Here is a 24,860-nt window from a genome sequence, read left to right on the forward strand (position 1 = left end):
CCAAAACGACAAGTGAAAGTGGTTATTGCATTTGGATTTATCCCAAATTTGGACAAAATGACTGAGACACAATTGGTAGCTTGATCCAATACAGTCAAGCACCATTAATTTAAGCACAAATGTATTTCAAAACCAGTTCTTTAACGTATAAAACAGCATTATGACAGATATGGTAAAACAATCTTAAATTTCTCCTAATCTCATTCAAACCAGCATCAGTCTTATTTGGCCATGTCAATTAGGCTCTGTAGTGATGTTGGAACCCAGGTTTTCTCGCCCTGCACGAAGACCACTCCACGCTCAATGTAGATGACTATTCTGCCAAATGTGAATAGCTGTTTGCCCATATAACGTTTGGCCACAAGTGGCATGAAGACAATGCCGTTCTCCTCAGCCTTGGCCTGGACTAGATCTTTGAAATTGGTGGGTACAGATATCGGTACTTGGGCCGTGCCTGGTGGGCGTGGAACAGAATTTTCCACTTCACGGCGCTCAGGCTGCACCTCACACTGGAAATCTTTCCTTCTCTCTGTCTGAATGAGGTATGCGATGTTCTCCCTTGCTCCAGGTTGCATGTATCCACCTGCAAGAGAAGAGAGTTTGCATCTAGAGTATAAAGTTAAAGGGAAGGTGAACGGACACTTGTGTGGAATATGTGTGAAAACTAACCCAGTCCGGAAGCAACCGCACGGTTCATAATGTCGAGAGCCTCGTTCAGTTTGTCTTTGACCAGTGGGTGACCAAGCAGGTTCTCTGAGAGCAAGCTCTTCCAGCCTAGATACCACTTAGTGATCTCCTCATAGTTTGGGTTGTTACTGAGCCATGAACATAACACCTGCAACATGAAATGACAACATTTGGTCCTTAAAATACAAGTCATATTTTGGCAGTACACCAATCAGATTTGGATCCAATTATTACTTCTTAGCACTTGTACGTGATGTACATTAATACAAAAGGTATTGTGTTCTTTTGACTAACTTTAAAAGACAACATGCCAGTTAACTGACCTGTAACCATTTGGGGAAGAAATTCTTGTCCAGTAGTCCCACCATGGAGGAGACCGAGAGCATGCCCTCCCAATCCATCACCCAGGTAAATGGCTCCAACACCTGCTGATGAGGATTCACTACCAGCTCTCCTAAACACAAAGCTGCAACAAAACAACACAAAGTTTAGGCAGGCACTCCCTCAGAATAGGGTGACCAGTTGACACACGTTACTAACCTAAACATTTAACTGATGTTGATATAGAAATTACTAATACAAAAGATTTTACTGGCCTCAAGCCATGTTAGGATTTCTTTAAAAAAAATAAATAAATCATTCTTAAGACTTATGTTGAGAAATTGTCAAGATTTCCCATTGCGAGTAGGTCCATTTTTATAAGTTATATGCTTCGTCTGTTAATAAAATATGAGCAGGTTTTCTTAAAAGCAAAAACAAATGTTTCTTCATTTGTTCAAAAATGTACTCAATATTCTGGAGGAAGCCCAAAACTTAATTCTTTATATTTATGTATTATTTACCATTCTATTAAAAGGGACAAAAAAGTTAATAGCCCAAAAACTTGTTACTTTGTGCTACATGGCACACTGCTGCTGGTTTTTCATGATAGGAAAAACACATGATAGAAAAAGCATGAATCTCAGCATGTCAGTTTTTAAACATTTACAGCTATCAAACGAAAAGTATCAGTACAAATGGCATACAAGTCTTTATCTCCATCAGGGCATGGGACATGGCTTGTAGAATCAGGACAGCATATGCACTGCCAAATCAGACAATCACATACCGAGTTTGGGGACGATATTTTTGACCATGAAAGCCTCCCAGGCACCAGGAGTGAAGACATCTCTCCAGGGTTGCAGAATGAGTCTGGCGGATGAATCGCTGGGATGCCAGCGTTGTAAAGCATGGGCAAGTTTGCTGCGGATTGGTGCATATAGGGGCTCAAGGCGGGACTGCATCAGGGGCAACCAAGGATGAATCCATGAGTGGATGGGGACCGTGTCTGTCAGTGGGTTCCAGTTGTCCACCTATCCAAAAACAGAGGATTTATTTCCTGCATGACTACTACTTGTCAAGTATGACAAGGGAATATATGCAATATAAATTGGTCTGATGCAAATGTGAAAAACAAACTTCTCTCTGTAGTCGTGGGAAAATAAGTTGCTCCAGAACATGGTCCAGAATCCAAAGTGGTAGCACAGGGGCCCAGCACTCCACACAGTCCACCATAGGGCCCACGTTCCTGGTCTGCCACTGAGACACACAGATCCTCATGACAGGAACCCACACCTCCCATATCAACCTGGAGCCACACCAACACACTTGCTCAACTAACCTGCTTACACATCCATAGACACACCATGTACACAGGGCTCCCAGATGGTTTACCTGTGGTAAGGGTCCATCTGAGAAGTATCCGGTCCGCTGTGAAGAGACAGCGAGCTTTCAAGAATGGCCCTCCATTGACCAACTTCCTCTAAACCATCTGAACAATCCTATAGATACAGATAAACAGCACCAACAATCATCCATGCAATTATCTAATCAGCCAAACGTGTGGTAGCAGTGCAGTGCATAAAATCAAGCATATTGGTCAGGAGCTTCAGTTAATGTTCACATCAACCATCAGAATGGGGAAAAAAGTTTGATCTCAGTGATTTGGACCGTGACCTGGGATTTTCACACACAACACTCTAGAATTTACTCAGAATTGTGCAAAAAAAAATTCCAGTGAGTGGCAGTTCTGTGGACGGAAATGCCTTGTTGATGAGAGAGGTCAAATGAGAATGGCCAGACTGGTTCGAACCGACAAAGTCTACAGTAACTCAGATAACTGCTCTGTTCAATTGTAGTGAGAAGAATAACATCTCAGAATGCTATTCTGAGATGCGGGTTGGCACTGTTTTGGAGGCATGAGGGGAAGCTACACAATATTAGGCAAGTGGTTTGAATGTTGTGGCTGATCTGTGTGTGTACAGTGCATCCGGAAAGTATTCACAGCACTGTATTCACAATCCACATTTTGTAATGTTACAGCCTTATTCCAAAATTTATTAAATTAATTATTTTCCTCAAAATTCTACAAACAATACCCCATAATGACAATGTGAAAGAAGTTTGTTTGAAATCTTTGGAAATGTATATAAAAAAAAAGTATTCACAGCCTTTGCCCAGTACTTTGTTGAAGCACCTTTGGCACCAATTACAGCCTCAAGTCTTTTTGTGTATGATGCTACAAGCTTGGCACACCTTTTTTTGGGCAGTTTCTCCCATTCTTCTTTGCAGGACCTCTCAAGCTCACTCAGGTTGGATGGGGAGCGTCAGTGCACAGCCATTTTCAGATCGCTCCAGAGATGTTTAATCGGGTTCAAGTCTGGGCTCTGGCTGGGCCACTCAAGGACATTCACAGAGTTTTCCCGTAGCCACTCCTTTGTTATCTTGGCTGTGTGCTTAGGGTCATTGTCCTGTTCCTTTGCCCCAGCCTGAGGTCCAGAGCGCTTTGGAGCAGGTTTTCATCAAGGATGTCTCTGTACATTGCTGCATTCATCTTTCCCTCGACCCCGACTAGTCTCCCAGTTCCTGCCGCAGAAAAACATCCCACAGCATGATGCTGCCACCACCATGCTTCACTGTAGGGATGGTATTGGCCAGGTGATGAGCAGTGCCTGGTTTTCTCCAGACATGACGCTTGCCATTCAGGCCAATCTTTGTTTCATCAGACCAGAGAATTTTGTTTCTCGTGGTCTGAGAGTCCTTCAGGTGCCTTTTGGCAAACTCCAGGCGGGCTGTCATGTGCCTTTAACTGAGGAGTGGCTTCCGTCTGGCCACTCTACCATACAGGCTTGATCGGTGGAGTGCTGCAGAGATGGTTGTTCTTCTGGAAGGTTCTCCACTCTCCACAGAGATACTGGAGCATTGGAACCACCAGCTCTAGGAAGAGTCCTGGTGGTTCCAAACTTCTTCCATTTACAGATGATGGAGGCCACTGTGCTCATTGTTCTCACTGTGCTTCAGTGCTGCAGAATTTTTTCTGTACCCTTCCCCAGTTCACCTTTCAGCACGACAACGACCCAAAGCACACATCCAAATCCACAAAAGCAAGGCTTCACCAGAAGAAGATTAATGTTTTGGAATGGCCCAGCCAGAGCACAGACCTGAATCCAATTGAACATCTGTGGGGTGATCTGAAGAGGGCTGCACACAGCAATATGACAGATTTGGAGCGCTTTTGCAAAGAAGAGTGGGCAAATATTGCCACATCAAGATGTGCCATGCTAATAGACTCCTACCCAAGTCCTGTAATAAAATCAAAAGGTGCTTCAACAAAGTATTAGTTTAAGGGTGTGCACACTTATGCAACTAGGTTATTGTGAGTTTTTTTTTTCTCTCTCTCAAAAAATTCAGTTTGATTTTCAATTGAATTGTTCACGTTATAGGTCATATTAAAGGTGGAAAACGTTTTGACATGATTTATATTTGTCTCATTCTTTTACATCACAAGAACCTGGCATTATAACAGGGGTGTGTAAACTTTTTATATCCACTGTATATATACATACTGTATATAAGGCACATTAAAAAATACAATTTAGCTTTTTTGTGGTGGGGCCAGAATTTATTTTTTTTGTTGAATCCTGCTTGTGTTTTTTAATTTTTTTTTATTCCCTTTTCTCCCCAATTTGGAATGCCCAATTCCCACTACTTACTAGGTCCATGTGGTGGCACGGTGTGAAATGATTAATGCTTCTCAACAACTTCTCTGGTGATGTAATGTGGAATAATGAAGGCCTCTTTTAAACTTTTGTTGGGTAGCTGCAGCTGCTCCCTGTTCTAAAGATGTTCTAAAGGAATGTGTTTCTTGTCTCTACTCTCACGTTTCACACGTAGCTCAAATCTAACACACGGTTACTCACCTCAATCCGGGCGGTGGAGGACAAGTCTCAGTTGCCTCTGCTTCTGAGACAGTCAATCTGCACATCTTATCACGTGGCTCGTTGTGCATGAGACTGCGGAGACTCACAGCATGTAGAGGCTCATGCCATTCTCCTTGATCCATGCACAATTTACCACGCACCCCATTCAGAGCGCGAACCACTTAATCGCGAGTCACGACCACGAGGTGGTTACCTCGTGTGACTCTACCCTCCCCAGCAACTGGGCCAGTTTGGTTGCTTAGGAGACCTGGGAACCCTGCTCATGTTTATTGGTTGTTATATGATCAAACAGATTATCAATTATTGGATCAAATGACTACCATGAGATGGCTACTTTAAAACAGAGATATAGACGGTGAAGTTTTTACCTTCAATGGATCCCAGTTGTGCAGTTTCTCTTTCAGTAGAGGATGCACTACAGACACAGCTAGATCTCCCAATCCCATGGTCTTGTACTCCTGATAGAACTCTGTCTGCAGCTGCTGGAAGACCTGAGCACATTCTTGAAGGCTGAGCTTAGGACTGCCCTCCTTTTCACCTGCCTCAAAATGCTCCACTAGGTCCAGAACACGCTCTAACCGACGAAGAGCCTCTTCCTCCTCTGCCAGCCTACCCTGCAGGGTGTCGCTCTCATGGGTCAGGGTCACTACAGTGTCCTTCTCATGCTGCAGACTTCTAGCACTCTACACACATAACACAAAGTACTTTGTTCAAAACTTGTTTGTTTCAGTCAGTGATTCAGGAGCAGATGCTTCTTATTCAACAAATTATGCATTTAAATAGAAGACATTGAATCTTTAATAAAAATGTCCTGCTAGAAGGAAAAAAATGTAAAGGAAAGTGATTTTCTGTATCTGACAATCGTTTTTGTCTCATAAGTCTGGCATGGTGTAGCACCGTGGTTCACAAACTGTGGTAAATAGAGCACCACAGTGGCACACCACACAAACAGCCCTGGAAATTTATAATACTGATGTTTCCATGCTTTTATCTTTATTCACTTCACCAATATAATATAACTTTTTCATCTCAAGCACTAGGTGGTACTTGAAAACTACACTGTAAAAAAAATCTCGCTAAACTTAAGGTAAAAAAAACAGGCAGCTGTGGTTGCCAGAAATTCACCGTAATAAAATACGGTAACCCCGTTTCAAACTTTACAGGATGTAATTTTGATTTTACATTACAACTTTACATTACGTCATTTACATTACTAAATAATAAACTTAATATAATAACCTTCTGAAAGTGAAAAAAATCTGCTTTTCACTTCATAATGTATTGTTAATCATCATAGTAATTACAGAAGGGCACATGATGACACGAAGTTCATCAAGAGGCCCTTCCTGGAGTAATGACCAGTAAACACGTAGAGACAGTGCTCAGTGCCACTCACACAAACAATAAACACCATCAGGGTAACACATGTGAATTTAAAATAATGTAATAAACATGAACTAAACTACATTAAATATAACACAGAACACCCCAATGTACACAAAAAAATAAGAAACATAACTATTCCCATAAAATATAATTAAATTAACTGGGTCAAGCACGGAATTCTGGGAAAGCCTGATTATTGTTTTTTTAACCGTAATTTTAACAATAATTTACCATAAAAAGTAAATGGTCTGCACTTATATAGCGCCTTTTTAACCTTAACAGCGGCAGAGCTGCTATGTAAGGTATGTAAGCTAGCCTGCCATTGGGAGCAACTTGGCATTCAGTGTCTTGCCCAAGGAAACTTCGGCATGTTGAGTCATGTGGGCCGGGATTCGAACCACCAACCCTGCGATTAATGGCCAACCCGCTCTACCAACTGAGCCACAGCCGCCCACAAATAAAACATTTTTATTTTTTTTACAAAATGTAACCATAAAACTATTTTATTTAATTTTTTATTGTCTTTTTAAATATATATATATATGTGTATATATATATATATATATATATTTTTTTTTTTTATTGTATATTTTAAGCTTAATTGGCCCGTTAACCAATTAATGTTTTTTTACTATAGCATTTTTACAGTCTTTTACCGTTAACATTTTTACAGTGTAGCTGGTCCGAAAAGTTTGCAAACAAAGGATGTAGTGTACACTGATATTGACAGTGTCTTATCTTTATCAATTCTCTCGAGCACAATGTCGGTAGATCACAGTTTTGTTTGTGAATTCTGTACCTGTAGGATATCTTGCTCTGTGAGCTCAATGAGCAGTTGGATGTTGTGTTCCAACTCTGGCAGAGAGAAACCAGAGGTCTTCTGTTCTCGTGTGCTCACACTCAAAGGTGCTTCCTCGGGCACATTGTGTTTCTGACTCATGTGACTGTAACTGTGGTACACCTTCTGCTCTCTGCCTGTCATATCTATCACCTGAAACAGAGATGGGGGGGGGGGGGTGTTACTGTGCTGTGTATTGTAGTGCTGATTGACCATTACTCTATGCCTGCTGCTCTCTTACCTTGACCTGAGCCAGTTCTCCAGCAGGCCTGCTCATGCTCTGGTTGGCCAGTTTGCCATGAGCTTTCAGTTGTTCCACAGTCTTGTAAGAATATTTAGGCTTTTTCTTCACCACTCCTGGCTCTTTACGCCATTGTCCCAACTCCCGCTGAAATTCCTGCAAAACAGAAAGTGAAGAATTAGTGTTGACTTACAATATGTTCTGATGACTAGTTTGTCATTTTTGTCCAGATTTGATTACATAATGGTGTATAGTTATAATTAAATAACTATATTTTTCAATTTCTAGAGTTATATATATATTGTCACCTTCCTAAAATAATGTCCCAAGTCATTTTTTGACAAAAAAAATGTGTTTTGTTGCCTAAATCATCTCCTCATGATATTTGTTTCAGTTTTTTGTGTTTTCTGAAAAAATGACTTGGGAACATTATTTTAGGAAGGTGACGATATGATGGTGTTTTGAAAAACATGAGATCCAGTTTGATGCAGTCATCATATTTAATAACAAAAGTGATCCTTAAATATATGTATTACTTTCTCCTCTTCCTCCTCAGAGTCTACAGGTGGGAAATCCTGTAGGGACTGCGGAGTCCTTTCATTTCCATATGCACCAACCGCTCCCTTCCCCTTCCGCACCTTAGCCTCAATCGGATTCACAATACCTGCAGACAAACATGTCATGACACTGTAAATAGACTTCCATCCAGATAATCAATCCAAGTAAATAAAAACATGACACATAACATAACTCACTATAAGCTAACTGTACTCAGACAGAATCAGTACTCTGAGGTATAAAATAAAGGCTATGGACTGAACTGTTTTACCCTGAGCATTTTTGCCCAACCCTTTTCCTGGAACATAGCCCATCTTCTGCAGGAGTTTTTGACCAATGCCCCGTGTGTGTTTCTCCCAGGTACCCAGGTCCTGTCCTGCCCTTATACCACCTGCAAACCTCTGAGATGTCTTAAAGCTCCCACCCTAACAAAATGAATCCAAAGACAGATATCAAGAAACATTTCAATGGCCCAATATCCAAAACCAAAGACTTGTTGCTCTGTCAGTCTTGTAGGCATCTCACTGTACCGTTTGGAGTTTTTTGGGAGCAGAAGTGCGGGGTGGAGGTGGTGTATCTCCATCTTGACTGGAGTCATCTGAACCCTCTTTTTCTGCTTTCTCCTCAGCTGCAGTCTTCCGTAGGCCAGCGCTCACAAAGTTTACAGGAGCTGAGAAATCCTTTGATCTACATGGTTAATAATATAAATATAATAAAGGTTAGTTCTGGGGGCCTGGGTAGTTCAGCGAGTATTGACGCCGACTACCAGCCCTGGAGTCACGAGTTCGAATCCAGGGTGTCCGGAGTGACTCCAGCCAGGTCTCCTAAGCAACCAAATTGGCCCGGTTGGTAGGGAGGGTAGAGTCACAAGGGGTAACTTCCTCAAAGTTGCTATAATGTGGTTCTCACTCTCAGTGGGGCGCATGGACACCGCAGAGAATAGCTTGAAGCCTCCATATGCTATGTCTCTGCGGTAACGTGCTCAACAAGCCACGTGATAAGATGTGCGGATTGACTATCTCATACACAGAGGCAACTGAGATTCGTCCTCCACCACCCAGATCACTACGCCACCACGAGGACTTAAGAGTGCATTGGGAATTCCAAATTGGGGAGAAAAGGGGAGAGGAAAAAAAAAAGGTTTAATTCACCAAAAAATTTTAATTTGTTCGACACTTACTCAACTCTCATGTCATTCCAAAGCTGTTACTTTTTTTAAAGAACCACAAAAGGAGATGTTTGGCATAATGTTAACTTCAGTCCCCATTCACTTTCATTGTATGGAAAAAAAGATGCAATGAAAGTGAATGGTGACCGACGCTGTCAGTCCCTAACATTCTGCTGGCTCCTGCACACTTCCTATGAAATCCATTACTGAATGGGTGTGAAGTAATTTAGAACAAATCTAGTCAAAAAGAAGGTAGAGACTAAACACCTTCTTGCTGCCAGTGGTCCATGTCATCGTTTGTAACCTGGAGTTCCGTCTTCTTTGAGGCTGACATCTAATCCCGTTCAGTCAGTTTATATCGATCAACATCGGAGGTGGGTAGAGTAGCCAAAAACTGTACTCAAGTAAATGACTTTAGTACTTGAGTGAGAGTAAGAAAGTATCCAATCAAAAGAGTACTCAAGTAGGGAGTAACTCATTACTTTCACAAATTACATAATAGACATTAACTACCTTAATATTATTATTATTCATGGAAATTCTGTCATCATTCACCATCATGTTGTTCCAAACTCATATGACTTTCTTCCAAGCAACACAATGAGATATTAGACAGAATGTTAGCCCGAGTCACCATTTACTTACAGTGAATGTTATTTTCTCTCCATATTTTGAAAGTCAATGGTGCCCGAGACTGTCAGTCTCTAACATCTTTTGTGTTCCACAGAATAAGGAAGGTCACATGGATTTGGAACCACATGAGGGTTGGGAAATGATGACAGAATATTAAATTATGCCTGAGCTATCACTTTAAAGAGATGAAAATGCTCAATTTACTCTCTCATGCCATCCCAGATATGTATGGCTTCCTTTCTTCTGCAGAACACTTAGAAAAGATTTTTAGAAGAATATTTCAGCTCTGTATGTCCCTAATTTAGGCAAGTGAATGGGTGCCTAAATTTTGATGCTCCAAAAAGCACATAAAAGCAGCATAAAAGTAATCCATAAGACTCCAGTAGTTAAATCCATATCTTCAGAAATTATATGACAGGTGTTTGTGAGAAACAGATCAATATTTGTAATTTTGTTTCTAGACAATCTTCTCCCTGCCCAGCAGGGAGCGAGTGAATCACAAAAAAGAAGGTGAAAGTGATCTGTTTCTCATCCACGTGTTCTCATATAATATTGCTTCTGAAGATATTGATTTAACCACTGGAGTCTTATTAATTACATTCATGCTGACTTATTTGATTTTTTTTTTAGCTTGAAAATGTTGCCACCCATTCACTTAAATTATGTGGACCAACAGAGCCGAGATATTCTTCTAAAATCTTAATTTGTGTTCAGCAGAAGAAAGAAAGTCATACACATCTGTGATGGCATGAGGGTGAGTAAATGATGAGAGAATTTAAATTTTTGTGTGAACTATCCCTTTAAGGGCTCTTGTCAGATCTGGATGAATTTATCAATAAGGTTTGGAAATCTTTCTAGTAATTATTACATTGAAAATGTAATAATTGAAAATGTCCCACAGGGACATTATATATAATGCTGAAATATAACCACGAATATGCCACAGTGGAGTGGTGGTGGTGTAGTGGTCAGAAGGACACTGGTTCGAACCCCACAGCCACCACCATTGTGTCCTTGAGCAAGGCACTTAACTCCAGGTGGCTCCAGGGGGATTGTCCCTGTAATAAGGTCTCTGTAAGTCGCTTTGGATAAAAGCGTCTGCCAAATGCATAAATGTAAATGTAAATATAAACCAAAGCAAGATATTATTAACCCTCTGGGGTCGACGGACGCGCTGGCGCGTCCTGCTGGATATTTTCGTCATTACAGCGGAAACAACTTAAAATACTCCGTCATTTTGGGGCATACAGATAAGTGTAAGACATCATTAGAGACTATAAAAGGGTCTTTTATTTGTGTACACTCACAATAACGACAAATCCATATGCTTTTGTAAAATAAAGAAAATAAAAAGGGTGAGCTTTCAGCTGTCTCTTGTGTTCACGAGCATATTTCTGAAACATGTCACAAAAATGAACTGAAACTCCGCGAATACTTATCACACAAACATGAAACATGTCTAAAGAAAGCTTAAAATGTCTACTTTTAAATAAAACAATTCAAATATAAAACAAATATTCTCCTGCAATGTAATCTGTATGAAACATAGCGATGTACATTTTTTTACAGATTAACCTAATTATAGATAATGTGATCCCACCCACCAGCAGAGCGCGCAATTCATACGCTAATGTGCTGAGACGATCAAGGCAATTGGTAAACGCCCCCGACAGTGAGGTTTGATTTAAACACAATTCATTCATTTTTCTGCACGCTTGTAACGATACACAAGCGAGGAAACTCCAGGATATTAAGGAAGAGTTAACATTTTCCTCAGAAGAAGAGCGGGACTCCGATGAACATTTGTATTTTGAAGAAAGACTTGATCCAGCAGAGGATACAATTTCAGATGAGTAAGTCAATTTAGTTTTCATTAGTTGACATGCTATTTTATATAAACATGTACACATTTTACTAGTGGGACTGTTTACAGACTTGCCAGCCAGGATTCAGAGTATTGACATTTGAAATATGTCCTAATAAGCAAGTTTAATTTACATTTAAATGCCGTTTCTGCTAAAGCAGGCATTTAAATGGTATGCTGTATGATATAAATATGATATGTAATATGTAAAAATAATATGAATGTTTAGAATATATGTTATCTAGTGTTTATCATTACACTATGATAAACACTAGATAATTATCATCAACAAGATCATTATCATCAACAAAGCTTGCGCTTGCAAATATGTGTTCAGGTTAAATGAGTAAAATGCACTTTAAATATACCCATATTAGAAAATCACCATCTTATAATGATTTCTGAAGTATCATGTGACACTGAAGACTGCATTAATGATGCTGAAAATTCAGCTTTGATCACAAATTGCATTTTACAATATATTCAAATGAAAAACTGTTATTTTAATTTGTAAAATGAGTTCACACAATGTTTTTACTGTATTTTGGATCAAATAAATGCAGCCTTGGTGAGCAGAAGAGACTTCTTTTAAACGGTAGTGTATGTCTAAAATTAAGCAAAGTCTTTATTTAAAGAAAATGTATAGTCAGATTACTTCTTTTAAATTAAAACTTGATTTTGATCATTAAGTCTCCTCACATTCATTCTCTTTCCGTCACATTCCTCATTGATTGGCCGAGGGGAGGGTCTTTGTCTCCTCAGGTGTGAAATACATCCATATTCATTATAGTTCACGCCTCCTCGCATATAACATTTCAACACTAAAATTGTCTTACAAAAGTTAAATTAGTATAAAGTTTTGTATGAATGAGTGATCAGGATGGTTTTCATGTCATTTTGTAGCAAAAACTCAAAAGTCTTGAGGACAAATGTTTATTATGTGTTATATGGCCTTATTTCAATGACTTAATATTTTTGTTTTTTCAAAAACCACGCATAAACGTTAATTTCTCAAAAATACAAACCTGTACATACATGTTGCTAACATATTATTGTAGCCCAGTTTGTGCTGAATACAGTGTTATCAGACTTTACCCATTAATGTGTTTTTAAGCAACTGAAAAAAGCACAAATGTCAAGGCATGTCAAAACTTCCCTCAGACCCCAGAGGGATAATGCCTTCTTTCACTATTTCACAGCTTTTAAAAGTCCTCCGTGGATACTTATTTCTGTATAGTTACAGTTTTCAGTGTCAAAAGAATTTAGATCATTAGTTATGTACAGCAGTACCTCCGCTCTCTAAACGCAGCCTGCATAGGGCACCAACCCCCAGACGCGGAACAATTGCTGTGTCTGAAACCGGCTCCTATCCTATCCTATGCACTATTTCGGGTGTCCGCCATTTTGTAATAGTGTCTGAATTTTGAGTGAGTCACTCGTTCCCTACTTTTGATCACTCAGTCTTACCCACAATGCACTCTAATTTTATGTGTACATTTCAAGTACACTCGATGATGGTTAATTTCCTACAATCCACCACGGGAAGACTTATGAGCTGGGAGTTTACTGCTTCCTTCACTCCTGCAATGTTTTATTTCATGCTGAATATATTAAATTACTTTGAAAAATCATTACTTGATTAAAATAACATAATAACATATAGAGAGGCAAAACATACAGATACGTATTTAAAATGTACTCATTATTTATAATTATACAGAATTTTGCCATTAAGATGAAGAACTCATTATTTAGTCAATAATTCACTGAGGTGATATTATTTTTACTCCTGAGACTGCACACAGTTATAACATGTAGGTTATGATAATTTGGTCAGCTAAGAAACGCTACCCAGCTTGCATTGGAATTTAAAGGTACTAAAGTATAACAAATTAATACAATAATATACATTTGATAAAATGTGTTTACTCTTTATATTAACATCTATATTAAAAATGACAAACAGAATCAATATTTATTGTATTAATATATTATCTAATTAGAATAACAAGTAAGGCCCTAGTATTTTAAAAGTGCATATGTGACCTTGTTTCTGCGAGAGCCCCAGAGTGGTGTATACATTAGCATCTGAATTTACTCACTCGTTTTGTTCACTCACCGCTGAACTCGTTCACTCACTCACTTTCGTGCCCCACGCCCCTTGCAGAAATGCTGTCTGTTCATGCTCCAGTAACTGTAATCTGATTACATTTTGAGGTAATGAAGTAATGCAATGTGTTACTTAACAAAATTAAGTAATCTGATTACAGTTACAAACATGAATAAAACGAAGTTACTTGGATTACACATTTATTGCTAAAACAATAATATTAAGTAGGATGCATTTTAAAATGTGTTAGTACTTTTATGTGTGTTGCTGTTTCAACAAATGAGCATGCGTGCTAACAAACCACCATGGCACTGAGGACACATATAGAGGCAATGGCAGATGAGTGAACTGTGTTACTATGGACACAGCGGAGGGTAGTTGTTAATTCAAATTGAAAACCAAAGTTTTATTTTGAAATCTACAATATTAATGTAAAATACTTAAAATGTATGTAATCAGTGACTGTGTACAAGCATATGTATCTAACATAATTATGTATTTTTCAGCTGGGCAGAATTCTTAATATTTCTATGCTGCTGTCACCATTGCCCTCTGCTGGTCTGATTTTTTTTGTCCCACTCCATCCCCATGGATAATCTTACAAAAAACAGCACAGGGGGTACTCTGACAGTGAGGATGATTTCTCTTTCACCGTTTTATTTTATCAGGATCTTTTCTGAGTAAAATAGTCAATAGTCAACCAAGCCTTTTTTAACAATCAGAGGGCATTAGAAAAGATTTTACACAGAAGGAAAGCTCCATTGTATCCATATTTTTAACAGTGCAATAAGATCATAGTAACCAAAGGTAAAAGTAAAACCATGATTAGCAGTAACCATAAAACAAATGATATTTTTCGTAAGAAAAACACATCCAGACATTAAATTGTATTCCCTCACTTCCCCGATATATATTCATGGAAAATATGTTTTTAATATCTGTGATGTATGGATTGAAACCATACCATTTCTGTCTGTTCATTGTGCAGATGTCTGCTTTATTCTTTTTCAATGCTGTTTAGAATGTTGGGGCCAAATTAATACAATTTTAAACTGATTTAATCATCGACACATTATGGTTTTTCATAGAGGTTTTTAACAAATAATCAATGCCAAATCCACGACCCAGCCCATGCTTCTCGCAGCGCTGTTAATGATGATCTGCGTTGATCTGCGTGGCTGAGCACTTGAGACCGTTCCACGTGGAAATGCACATCTCTGCGCTGATCAGTACATTGAGCCGCATTGACTGATCCTTGTAGAGCTGTTTCCTTTTGCTTTTGGAATGTTTGAAATTTCTCATGCGCAACAAAAAACAACAGCGCACAATCAGAGTGTCTATCAACTTTGTAGTCGCACCAGTGCGACCTCTTGCGAAGTTGAATCGCACTGTTAGGACAAATGGGCGCAAAATTTGTTGCAGTCTGGAGCCCTGATTTATTTTGTGGAATCTGATAATTTTCCACAGCACTGCAATCTTTCATGGCACACTAGTGTGCCAAAGCACAGCGGTTGGGAAACACTGATCTACTGCAAGTTACTTTAAAATAGTTAAAACAGCGTATTTTACTGATTTCGTGTGAATTCTACTCATACAGTAGAATGAGGTATGACGTCATTTTAAAGGTATAATAGTTTATGTTTTACATGCAGTCCGGAGCGTCCTCATATTTACATGCCCCTCTAAAAGCCTCCCACAGTGGCCTGGCTGGTGTTTGAAGGTTCACAAACAGTATATCGTTGCTCAGCTGTTTCAAACTTCTTTTTGGCTCTGATCGAAGAACTTAGCCGAACACTTTGCTGTGAGTGTGTTCAGGCCTTAAAATCTAATTTTGTGTTTCATACATGTTTGGAACAACATGAGGATGAGTAAATTTCATTTTAGGGTGTTGAATGGAGAGTTGTACACATAAGAACAAAATTAGCAGAGCCCAGTGGAGTAATATTTGACTTCTCCTACAACAAGTAGACATACATATATATTCAAAAGCATTTATTATTTAGTTATCCAAGTCTCTGGCAGCATAACTGTTTGAGATGAGCTCAAACATTCATTATAAACAACAGCTCCATACCTCTTGCCTCCAAAGCTGGGCCTCTCATCATCAGAGTCATGTTCAGCCCAGATCCCATAAGTCATCTCTTCTTTAGTCTGTCTATGCCTCCGTCTCTCTGGGTTGAACTCATTGGCTAAATCCCACTCAGAGATCTCAAACTTTTCAATTTCCACACCATCCTCCTCCTCATCATCTCCCCTACGCCCATACAAATGGGACATAGACATCTCACTGTTCGGATAAACAATACGTCAAATGTGATTAAAGTGAAATAGCAAAATAGTACATTGTCAAATCATTTTTGTGTAGCAACAATGAGCAAGCCAAATGTGATTGTGGCAAGGAAAATAAATATTTTTTTTTTTTTACATATTCCAAATATTATGTAGGATGTGCAATGGTACATAATATACATTGTATGAAACACAACATAGGAATGCATTCACCCAAAAATTAAAGCTTTCTCATCATGTACGCACTCTCATCCTATATGTGTATAACTTTCTTTCTTCTACAGAACACAAATTAAGGTTTTTAGAAGAATATTTCAGCTCTGTAGGACCTCACAATGCAAGTGAATGGTGACCAGAACTCAGAACATCCAAAAAAGGACATTGACAAGGGCAGCATTTAAGTAATCCATACGACTCCAGTTGTTAAATATATATCTTCAGAAGTGATATTATAGGTGTGTGTGTGAGAAATAGATCAATTTTTAAGTTTCTTTCTTTTTATCAGGATCTTATCTGATTAAAATAGTCATCTGAAGATAAACAAAGCCTTTTTCAACAATCAGAGGGCATTAGAAATGATTTTACACAGAAGAAAAGTTCCATTGTATCCATAGTTTTAACTGTGCAATAAGATCATAGTAAAAGTAAAACCAGGATTAGCAGTAACCATAAAACAATTGATATTTTTCATAAGAAAAACACATCCAGAAACTAAACTGTATTTCCTCACTACTCCAATATATTGATATAAGTTAATGGTAAATATTTTTTAATATCTGTGATTACCATTTCTGTCTGTTCAATGTGCAGATTTCTCCTTTATTCCTTTTCAGTGCTGTTTAGAATATTATGGCCATTTAATAAAATTTTAAACTAGTTTAATCATCGACACATTATAGGTTTTAACATTCACAGCCAACTACTGGTTGGGTCTGGTCAAAGGTGGAGATTTAGAGGGAAACAAAAAGTACTTAAATATTGTTGTTTCTCGTCCACACCCATTATATCACTTCTGAAGATATGGCTTTAACCACTGGAGATGTATGGATTACATTTATGCTGGCTTTATGTGCTTTTTGGACCTTCTGAGTTCTGGTCACCATTCATTTGGACTGTGAGGACCAATAGAGCTGAGACATTCTTCAAAAAATCTTCGCTTGTGTTCTCCAGGAGAAAGAAAGTCAAACAATAGGATGGCATGAGGGTTGAGTAAATGATGAGCGAATTTTCATCTTTGGGTTAACTATACTGGAAAAGCTAACTGATATGTTGATGGATAAAAACAAAGACATCTCGATGTGTTTTCTAACTCATAGGATAAAAGTGAGTGTTTTTGATCATAATAAATTAGTAGTACATTGTGTGAACGTTTTCAATGCTACAAAATATTCAGGTTAGCATTGAACTGCTAATTACGGCAAGATTTGCTGTAAACAAGAACACCAGCCTACCTTCCAAACAGTTATTGTGCTGTTTTTCTGCTATTTGAATAAAAAGAGGTAACTTGTGTTAAAATAACTGAGAGCTAAAAGCATATAAACAAAATTTCACCTCAATATGTGGCTTCTCTCAGGCAAACAAGCGGCGTCTCAAGCGGAAACTTCCTGTTCGTACCGGAAGCAGAGTTGTGACATCAGAGCGACGCGGAGGTCAGAAACCCTCTCTTACAGCCATCTTGGATCCTGTGCCCTGATCTTGTGAGTACTGCTGTTTTAAATCTACTGTCATCCTATGTTGCTTAAGTGCCTTTGACCCCTGAAACAGTACGAGTATCGATGTTTTAGTACTCCTCGGTACCTAATGATACATATTTAATAATTTGGGTTGTCGCTTGAGGAAATATTTTATGAACACAACCGGCTAACTGATGGGGTAAAATGGGGTAGCAGACGCTCTGCCTTCTCTATGTTACGAGCTGCTGGCTTTGTGTGTAACGAATCGCTCTAATTCTAGAACCTTGTTCGGAAATATCCTACTAGAAATAACCGTGGTGATTTAATGTAACGTAAAGACGAAGGGAACGAAGGGCATTGTGTGCCAGGAATCACTTATTTGAAAGTTTATCTCGCCTACTGTACTATACAAGCCAATGAAAAACATGTTTAGATAGAAAGAAGCACATGCTGTGATAGTATTACATCTACTGCATTGAGCCAGCGGTCGTCCACATTGTTTTGTTCGTGTCATACAGTAGCTGCGTGACAGAACTGCTCTCGATTACACACGTGAAAATGTCCATCACACTACACGCGCACATCTTCAACGAAATCTTTGTGTAGAAATGACTGAATTGGTTATAGTTAGTTTTTGACGTTTGATAGAACTCGGAGTCTGTGTACAGGAGTCCTGAAAAATGTTATTACGTAAGCTCGATACTCGAGATGATATGAAAACACCAGTAGGTTTAATTCAGCTGGCTGTGAGACAGCTGACAGCAGAGGCCCAGCAGAAAGAGGCCTAATGCGTCGCTCCATTCGAATTATGCAAGCCACATAAGTTTGACACAGACACATGTGTCTAAAACCAATTATTTATATTCACTTGTGAGATCCAAGTGACATTTGTAATTATTTCCATTTCTGTTACAGTCCAGAATGCCAGGCGAAGCCACAGAAACTGTCCCTGTTACAGAGCAGGAGATGCAGCAGCCACAGGCCGAGACGGGTTAGTACTGTCCTCTAAATCTGCAATGCATGCATGACATTACATGCGGCTTGTGCCAAGGGTCCTGGAGCTGTATTGCTGATTTTGGCAGTTTTTCTGGTATAATACAGTTAGGCTATTGGAAGATGCACCTGTTTCTTACATTGCAGTTTTTTTATGGTCATCTACCAGCTGTTGCAGCTACTTCACAAGGCAAGTTTCTGTGGTTTGAGTGGTTTCATTTGTTTTGTTTTTGTCAGGTGGAGATGCGTTTTGAGCCACCTAGGGTGCGTCTTTTCTTGCTCCCTATGTCATGATATTGTGAACATGAATTCTGGCACTGGCCAGAATGGTGTTCATCCATAAACATTGGGAAACGTATCATACTTGGGACACAATTATGAGATCTTGCATTAAAATAAAGCAGGTATCAACAACATGGCTGTATAAACAAAACTGTCATCCATTTCTGTGGTAGATATTAAAGTTTTTGCTCATTTACATTTTTTATATATGAATAGAATTTTTTTAGAGTGTTAAATTATGTACACACGAGAAGTCATATCAGAAACCCAATAAAAGCATTTCAAGTTTGTATTGAGTGTAGGGCTGCAACTAACAATTATTTTGATAATTGATTAATAGAACGATTATCAGACTATTCTGCAATTATTGCAACGATTAATCATTAGCTTTTAAACGATTATTCTGCTTTTGTCCGGACTTTAAAGGTTCTATTAAACATGCTTACTAACAATAAAAAGGGGAATCATCTTTTAAAAATACCTCTAAATGCCATTCACTGAATAAAAAGTGGGAAAAATTATTTTTAGAAGTTAATTTCAGTAAAGAAATTCACTGCAAAAATCCTATTGTTATCAAGTGTTTTTGTCTTGTTTTCCATTTAAAAATGTCTAAAAATCCTTTAAACAAGATATATTTCTTTGAGAAGCATATTTAGACTTGCTTAAACCTGTTGATACCCTTTTTGAGCACAAACCATGAAAATGGCATACCTGAACTTAATTGGTTGTATTTACTGGACCCTTTGGAGTATGGACACAGTTGTAGTATCTTTTTTCAGAATTAATGTTTTTATTTTTTAAAGTTAGAGAACCTGAAGTTTATAGTAATGGAAATATTTTGTGCTGCTCATGTTTTTATAATAAAAAAAAACAATAATAAAAGTGACAAGACAACCCAGAAATCTAACAAAAAATTAGGTTCCTGCAAGCTTTTTTTCTGTGTAAAATCGCTAGAGGTGTACAGAGTAAAATTAATGCTCCACCTTTCAAGACGACACAAAATCTGACTGAACTGCTTGGCCATTTTTAATAAAACTACACCGCATTTTTTAAAATAGACTTTGGAGACAGGCTCGTTTTGTTTATGAGAGACTAATATATAAGAAAATATACAGTTTTACAACGTGAATGTTGCTCAGATTGCATAGTTTGTTGTAGAATGATGACGAAGGGTAATTCATTCAGGCGAGATCTCGTGTAAACAATGAAGAATATATCAATATTTATCAGTTTTATTGACAAAAAGTGCTATTGGATGTTTTTCAATGAATGCGTGTCATGGACAATTGACCCAAGTGTGGCAAACTGGATTCATCTGGCGATCGTGTTTTCATAACAAAGGTATGAAGTCCCGTTTTGATATTGCATGTTTTCATTTGTACTCCTGGCACAAATAACTAAATTGCTGTTTCTGGAGCATTGCTATCGTGAAACCGAGATTGGATATCAAGGTATGTCATTTTCATGGTTTGTGCTCAAAAAAGGGGTGCGTATCAACAGGTTAATAAAGCTGCGTATTCTTCACAATAAGAAATGCAGTTACATATATTATGATTCAATAAGTCGCGATCCAATACATTATAATCTAGCTGCATTAAGCGTGCGCACTCGAGGAATGAGCGTCCCCTAGACAGAGTGTGCATCAGCCGGATGCAGTTTCTGTCTCTCCCCCTCAAATCGGGACATTCGCACAACTTATAGAAGTTGACCGCACAGAGAAATGCCAGTTTCGGAGTTTGTAGTAATTTACACGATCTGCTTCCAAATTATTTGAAGCTATAATGCATTAAATGTAACCGCATTTAAGATGTAAAGTCGGGGTTTTCCTTTAAAGCCGCTCGACACGCAAGTTTTGCTTCAGCAGAACGGCAGCTCCAGCTCCACTTATTCCACAACGAGGGTGCTTCTGTATTAACTTAATTTGTATTTTTGCATTATAATTCCTTCATTTTGTGATCTACATCAGCTGAAGCTGTTTGGAAAGTTTAGAGTGCATCTGGACTGTGAGACGTGTAATTTAAAGAGTAAATAAAAAAAAAGAGTTTAACCCTCTGGGGTCGACGGACGCGCCGGCACGTCCTGCTGGATTTTTTCGTCATTACAGTGGAAGCAACATTTTAACATTTCATATTCTGTCATTTTTGGGGCATACAGATAAGTGTAAGACATCATTAGAGACTATAAATGGTCTACTTTTATTTGTGTACCCTCACAATAACAACAAAACCTTGTGCTTTAGAAAAATAAAGAAAATAAATAGGGTGAGCTTTCACCAGTCTGTGTTCGTGAGCATGTATCTGAAACGCCTCACAAAAATGAACTGAAACTTATCACACAAATATGAAACATATGTCTAAAGAAAGCTTAAAATGTCTACTTTTAAATAAAACTATTCAAATTTAAAACAAATATTCTCCTGTAATGTTTATGAAACAAAGCGATGTACAGTTTTTCCTGGCTCAGCTAATTATCCCTAATGTGATCACACCCACGGCCAGAGGGCGCCATTCATACAGTAATGTGCCTTAAAAACAAGTTCATTCACTTTACTGCACGTTTGAAAGATCGCAAGATACACAGGCGAGAAAGCTCCTGGATAGTGACGAAGAGTTAACATTTTCCTCAGAAGAAGAGCGGGACTCCGATGAACGTTTGTATTTTGAAGAGACTTGATCCAGCCGAGGAGACAATTTCGGATGAGTTAGTCATTTAGTTTTCATTAGTTGACATGCTATTTTATATAAACATGTACATATTTTACTAGTGGGACTGTTTACAGACTTGCCAGCCAGGATTCAGAGTTTTTAAATTTTAAGTATGTCCTAATAGGCAGGTTTTAGTTATATTTAAATGCTGTTTCGGCTAAAGTAGGTATTTAAATTGTATGCTGTATGATAATAATATGAATGTTTCGATTATAGATTATCTAGTGTTTATGCTGCCTCATCATCAACAAAGCTTGTGCTTGCAAATATCTGTTCAGGTTAAATGAGTAAAATGCACTTTAATATGCCCATATTAGATTATTAAATCAGCATATTATAATGATTTCTGAAGTACCATGTGACATTGAAGACTGTAGTGATAAATAATAAAGTCTTTATGTAAAGAAAATGTATAGTCATATTACTACTTTTAACTTAAAACTTGATTTTGATCATTAAGTCTTTGTCACATTCCTCATTGATAGGCCGAGGGGAGGGTCTTTGTCTCCTCAGGTGTGAAATACATCCATATTCATGATAGTTCACGCCGCCTCTCATATGAACTTTCAAACACTAAAAGTGTCTTACAAAAGTTAAATTATTATATTGTTTTGTATGAATGAGTGATCAGGATAATTTTCACATCATTTTGTAGCAAAAACTCTAGGCTACAAGATCCAGTTCTCATAAGTCTTGTTGACAAATGTTGAGTGTATTATATGGCCTTATTTCAATTACTTAATATTTTTGTTTTTTTCAAAAACAAACTTTATTTTATCAAAAATACAAACATGTACACACAAGCTGATCACATATTATTGTAGCCCAGTTTGTGCTGAATACAGTGTTATCAGACTTTAGCCATTCATATGTTTTTAAGCAACTGAAAAAAGCACACATGCTAAGGCATGTCAAAACTTCTCCAGGGCCCAAAACACCCTCAGACCCCGGAAGGTTAAAGTGATCTCATGTCACGTTAAATTAGATCTAACGAATATTTGACAGAAGATACTTCATTAAGAGACACGCTATGAGTTTTCAGCACATCTGTACTGTCTGACTAAAGTGATGGCTGGATTACTACATAAAAATTTTCCTGGGATGATGGATATAAATAATATTGTTATTGAGTGTGGGTAAATGAAATGCATTATAAACTAAACTGTCATGAAATCTAGTTTACATGAAAAGTAATGCGTGCCTGTTACTGCATGGTTAACTTGCATCAAGACATCTTTAAGTCAACGCTGGAGTATTTCAATACATTCATTTATGTTGAGTCCTAAAAGCCTTATTGTAAAAGTGTTGATAAATAGGTTTATAGTGCATTTTGAACATGTTGCCCATTGAGTTCAGCATGTGCTGCGTGGTTAAAGACCACCTCATCTCATTTCTCACTCTGTCTGCAGCACGGAGCATCACACACTCGCCTCATGCACCCAGTTTTAACTTTAACCTGAAGACCCGATTCTGAAAACTGGAAAATGCTGCCTTCGGAGGCTGTATAAGGAGGTACAATTAAATAAGGTGCTTTTAAACTGTTTAGAGACCAGTGTTCCTTTCATCTAAAAGCACTGTAATTAAAACCATTAACTGATTAGGCAGCTGCCTCCCATCGGTTTTGTTTTTGTTGTCAGTAGGGCTGCACGATTAGGGGAAAAAAGTCATATTGCGATTATTGAGATTAAGATTGCAATATGCGATTTAATAAACAAATGGTATCATGAGTCAACTTGCTTGGTTATCAAGGAAAATGCACAAATAGATTACTGATAATGCTGAAATGTCTATTTCTCAACTCAAACACAAACTAGCAACAACAACAACTATAAATGCAGTGTTTTCAAATTAAAATATTTGTACAAAATTAAATAATATCTTTGCATTACTACAAGCTTGTTATTTTCTCAATATTACACCTAAATAAAATAGAACAATAAATAAAAACATACATATTTTCACCAAAATAAGATTGTCCAAACAAACAGGGACATTTAAGCAGGATGTAACATGTACTTGGTAGTAAACGCTTTTGAAAAGGAAAATGAATATAAAAGTATGGTTCACTCAAACCACTAAAACTGTTGTTGTACACATTTTATTGTTGTTGTAATTTTAATGTTATTTTTCCACATAAAATTGATCTTATGATGATCTCATCAATGATGCAACACGTTGCGAGCTGCAGACAGTGGGGGTGAGAGACAAGCGTCTCAGTGTTAGAGTGCGCATCAGCCGGCGGAACTTTAAATCTCTCCCGTTCTCGACTCCGACTGGTTGAAGCAACTCTGACCGCACAGAGAATGACAGTTTTGGAGTTTGAGCTTATTTACATGCCACGATCCCGTATTATATTAACTTTAATTATTGATGAAATAAAGACATATCACCAAGCTGTGATCTGTGTTATTTTTTCTGGCCACCAGTTCAGTGTTGGTCTGCTCTGCATCCTTCTCCACCTGATTTCCACGCTGAACACCGGAAACTCACATGACATGACCACACGTGCCACTCCCTAAACTGAGACTGACTGGTTATCTTTTTATTAGCGGTGTAGAAAATGGTCAAACAGCTCTCAGAGAGAATGGGCTGTCACGCCCACACGTGCACTTATTTATTTAATAAAATAGCAGCATTTGCCGTCATATAATCGCACAGGTGATATGATTAATCGTGCAGCACTAGTTGTCACTATTGAATATTTCATGTGCATACAAATTCAGAAGAAAAATGGTCCATATTAGATGACATCACTGGCGGGTTACTTTGAGTGCGAATGCAAGAGGTAAAAAGTCTCCTCAGGTTGTGCCATTCTTAGTAAGAGTTCTCATCTAGAATGTTACTCATCTAGAAAGTTACTAAGGGAGAAGTACCAGGACTGTAGGTGGGAACAGGGCTTCTGTTTAACATGGCAAACAAGAACTCCAGCATAGTTTTGTGTAGCTACCGAAATTGGTTACGTGTAGGCTCATTGGTTAGTTATGTGGTAATAATACGGAGAACGTTGTTTGATTTTTCTAATATAAAAGGCTGATCCAGGACCCAAGAACTTGCCCAACAGTTTGATTTGCATGTACTGACTACTATTGAACTAAAAGTTGAGGTGTGATATTGTAAAAAATAGGTGCATCACTATCTGTGTGCATGGAACATGAATAAACCAACTCTGCATTG

General features: G+C 38.1%; 2 protein-coding genes across 4 annotated transcripts in view; one reads left to right on the forward strand and one right to left on the reverse strand.

The window, feature by feature from the left end:
* LOC127629195 (tuftelin-interacting protein 11) lies at positions 1-17,706 on the reverse strand. 2 transcript variants are annotated; one of them, XM_052106309.1, is made up of 14 exons: positions 17,585-17,706; positions 15,819-16,031; positions 8,500-8,656; positions 8,241-8,394; positions 7,948-8,075; positions 7,412-7,567; positions 7,132-7,323; positions 5,315-5,629; positions 2,401-2,507; positions 2,146-2,314; positions 1,796-2,039; positions 1,011-1,153; positions 670-835; positions 1-583 (listed from the first exon to the last, which is right to left on the reverse strand). In XM_052106309.1, exons 2-14 carry the CDS (start codon positions 16,025-16,027, stop codon positions 222-224), a joined length of 2,502 nt encoding a protein of 833 aa, XP_051962269.1. In that variant the 5' UTR covers positions 16,028-16,031; positions 17,585-17,706; the 3' UTR covers positions 1-221. The 2 variants fall into 2 exon arrangements, with proteins under 2 accessions (XP_051962269.1, XP_051962270.1); XM_052106310.1 differs by having other exon boundaries at positions 17,485-17,592.
* The window catches only part of naca (nascent polypeptide associated complex subunit alpha), a 17,201-nt gene continuing 9,990 nt past the window's right edge, over positions 17,650-24,860 (forward strand). The window contains exons 1-2 of one of the 2 annotated variants that reach the window (XM_052106308.1): positions 17,650-17,730; positions 18,622-18,697. In XM_052106308.1, the coding sequence (XP_051962268.1) occupies positions 18,628-18,697 (70 nt within the window). In that variant the 5' untranslated portion in view covers positions 17,650-17,730; positions 18,622-18,627. The remainder of the gene's footprint in view (positions 17,731-18,621; positions 18,698-24,860) is intronic. The other variant, XM_052106307.1, reaches the window with a different exon arrangement.

The sequence above is a fragment of the Xyrauchen texanus genome, chromosome 35, assembly GCF_025860055.1.
Source record: "Xyrauchen texanus isolate HMW12.3.18 chromosome 35, RBS_HiC_50CHRs, whole genome shotgun sequence".
In the NCBI taxonomy this organism is placed as follows: Eukaryota; Metazoa; Chordata; class Actinopteri; order Cypriniformes; family Catostomidae; genus Xyrauchen; species Xyrauchen texanus.